The 2,651-nt window shown below is 40.6% G+C and overlaps 1 protein-coding gene across 1 annotated transcript in view; it reads right to left on the reverse strand.

Annotated features, from left to right (window-relative positions):
* The window catches only part of LOC104159487 (protein SPT2 homolog), an 8,518-nt gene extending 7,419 nt beyond the window's left edge, over positions 1–1,099 (reverse strand). Inside the window, 1 exon segment of the mRNA XM_009697407.1 lies at positions 1,018–1,099. Coding sequence (XP_009695709.1) covers positions 1,018–1,099 — 82 coding nt within the window.
* Between the last annotated feature and the right edge of the window lie 1,552 nt (positions 1,100–2,651).

Consider the following 2,651-nt stretch of genomic DNA (forward strand, 5'->3'; position numbering starts at 1 on the left):
AACCTGTGAGCTAGAAAGCCCCTGGCTCACATACAAGGGAGTGAAGTTGTCTTGAAAAATATTTTGAAAAGTGGTTTCAAAACCCAAAAGTGCAAGACAACCAAAGTACAGAACAAGATACCAAAGCTAAAACAAAGACATCTATCTTTATATTATTGACTAGCAGCCAACCACTGCACCCTATAAACATTACCACCAGGATGGGCCCAATTTGAGCTCTCCCTGAACTGCAGCTGGACTGCCTGCCAGGTGATTGCCCTTGAGCAGGGACAGCTCTCAAGGTTAGAGAGGCCTTACCTGAGACTAAGATCCTTTCTTACCCAAGGCAGAGAGAATCGAGAGAACTCTTACCCACAAGGGATCCTTGGAAAGTGACTGATGGCATGCTGAATTAATATTATGAAACATTACTAATACATGTAGCTACTCAATATTATTATAAACACTGTATGGATCATTCCATTAGACAAACTGTTGACCAAGTCTGAGACTAAGATTGGATCCAGCCAAACCTAGGCTCCAAAATTTTAGAAAGCAAGGGGGTCCACTCTGAACCTCGTGACTCAACGGGAGGGTCCTCCTTACTCTTTGCATCTCTGGTCTCTGTGTGAATCATTCCAACTCAATTCAAACTCAATTTCCCTTTGTATGTTTCTTCCACATACTAATTAATAAGGTGAACCTTGCCATCAAACTTATTGAACCTTGTCAAACCACTGTTAAACTTCGTTAAATTCCATCAAACTTATTGAACTCTGTCAATTTATTATTTTACCTCAATAAAATCTATTGCTGCTTCTCTCTTTTGAGTGAGGTGCCATTCCACCCACCTGTGACAAGAGTGCACTCAGCTTTCCAAAGGAATGAACAGGAAACCAGAAGACAGGTAGGGGAACCAAGAGAAACAAGTGAAATGCACTAGACTGAGAAGGAATGCAACAGTTGTGTCAGTAATGGAATTAAAATCTTTCAATTCAGTTTTAGTCTTCGACCAAGCAGGAAACAAAAGCCGAGTACAGCCCAAGCTGCCAGTCTGTTCAATTCCAGACTGCAGGTTCACAGGTCCATTAAGGCTTCCAGCTTTTTTGCGGACACTCATTTCCGTTTAAGGTCAACTTATTCAGCAAAAATAGACTCAAAAATTGCAATTACTCCAAAAGTAAGCTGGAACTGATTTCACCAGCATAATTAGTAGGTGGACCTAAACCCAGTGATACTGATTTTAGTTCCTGCTCCAGTGATCTTAAAACAGAAGACTCTTGTGCATCAAGGAGCTAGTGATCTGCACACCAGTTGACCTGAATAGGTATAGGCCCACGCTCTACTATACTGATGACCTGAGACCACTGGACGAATGCAGCAGACTAATTGTGACAGAATATGCAGCCTCCACATGGCACCTGGCAATTACACGATTTGCATGTGATGTAATTTGCCTGGAGAAGGCTCCAGGAAGACCTCATTGCGGCCTTTCAATACTCAAAGTAGGTTTATAAGAAAGATGGGGACAGACTTTTTAGTAGGCCCTGTGGTGACAGGACAAGGGGTAACGGTTTTAAACTAAAAGAGGGTAGATTCAGACTAGGTACAAGGAAGAAATGTTTTGCGATGAGGGTGGTGAAACACTGGAAGAGGTTGCCCAGAGAGGTGGTAGATGCCCCATCCCTGGGAACATTCGAAGTCAGGCTGGACAGGGCTCTGAGCAACCTGATGTAGTTGAAGATGTCCCTGCTCACTGCAGAGGGGAGTTGGACTAGATGGCCTTTAAAGGGCCCGGCCCTTGCAAACCAAACTATGATTCTATGTCTCATATCTTGAAGTGAAGCAGCATGTTTTCATATAAACATCCTTGTGCTTGGCAGAGGAAATGATAAACAGAGTGCTTACTTCCAAGAACATCCTATAAAAGCTCTAAAGACTACAATGCTGGTGATCCCCACCACAGACAGGATTTGCACAGCTTGCCATGCCCCGATGTCTGGACAGCGCTGTACAACTCAGGGTTCCAGCAGCTGAACAGATGTAAAGTTATGTATGTCATCCGCTATTTTCCTTCTCCTATTATATCCAGTAAATGTTATTTTAATCAATACGTTAAGAGTCTGAGTGCCTTTCTTACTGGGATCTAAAATGAACACTTGCACTAGTGTGCTACACCTGTTCAGGTACTACTTTTCATAAATGTATCAATTATCAGATTGGGCTTTAGAATGATAAAATGGAAAGAAACAAAGACTTTAACTTCTTCCCACAAACAGACTACAGAAGAAAACCAAATCAGTAAGACAGACACTTGCAAAGATAAATACAATAGAAGTCAATTAAACACAGAAGCAGATAGAAAGCAGAAGAATACACTTAGGGGAAAAACAAAACCTCTTAGAAGTTTGAGGGTTTTTTGGATTTCAATAGTAAGCCAATAGATTATAACCTAAATCAAGATCTTCCACATGAAAAGTTAAGATCCTCACCAAATGAAAGGGTTGTGAAATATGGTCCCAAATAAAAACAATATCACTAATAAAAAAGCCACATAAGTCAGTATTCCCATAAATATCTTCCTATTCTCATATAACCTTATAAAACTTAACTAAAAAAATTAAAAGTATCTGATAAAGATACCTACATCCAAATGTTTTCAAAGCAATAAT

Source organism: Cariama cristata, unplaced genomic scaffold (assembly GCF_000690535.1).
Source record: "Cariama cristata isolate BGI_N322 unplaced genomic scaffold, ASM69053v1 scaffold14393, whole genome shotgun sequence".
NCBI lineage: Eukaryota > Metazoa > Chordata > Aves > Cariamiformes > Cariamidae > Cariama > Cariama cristata.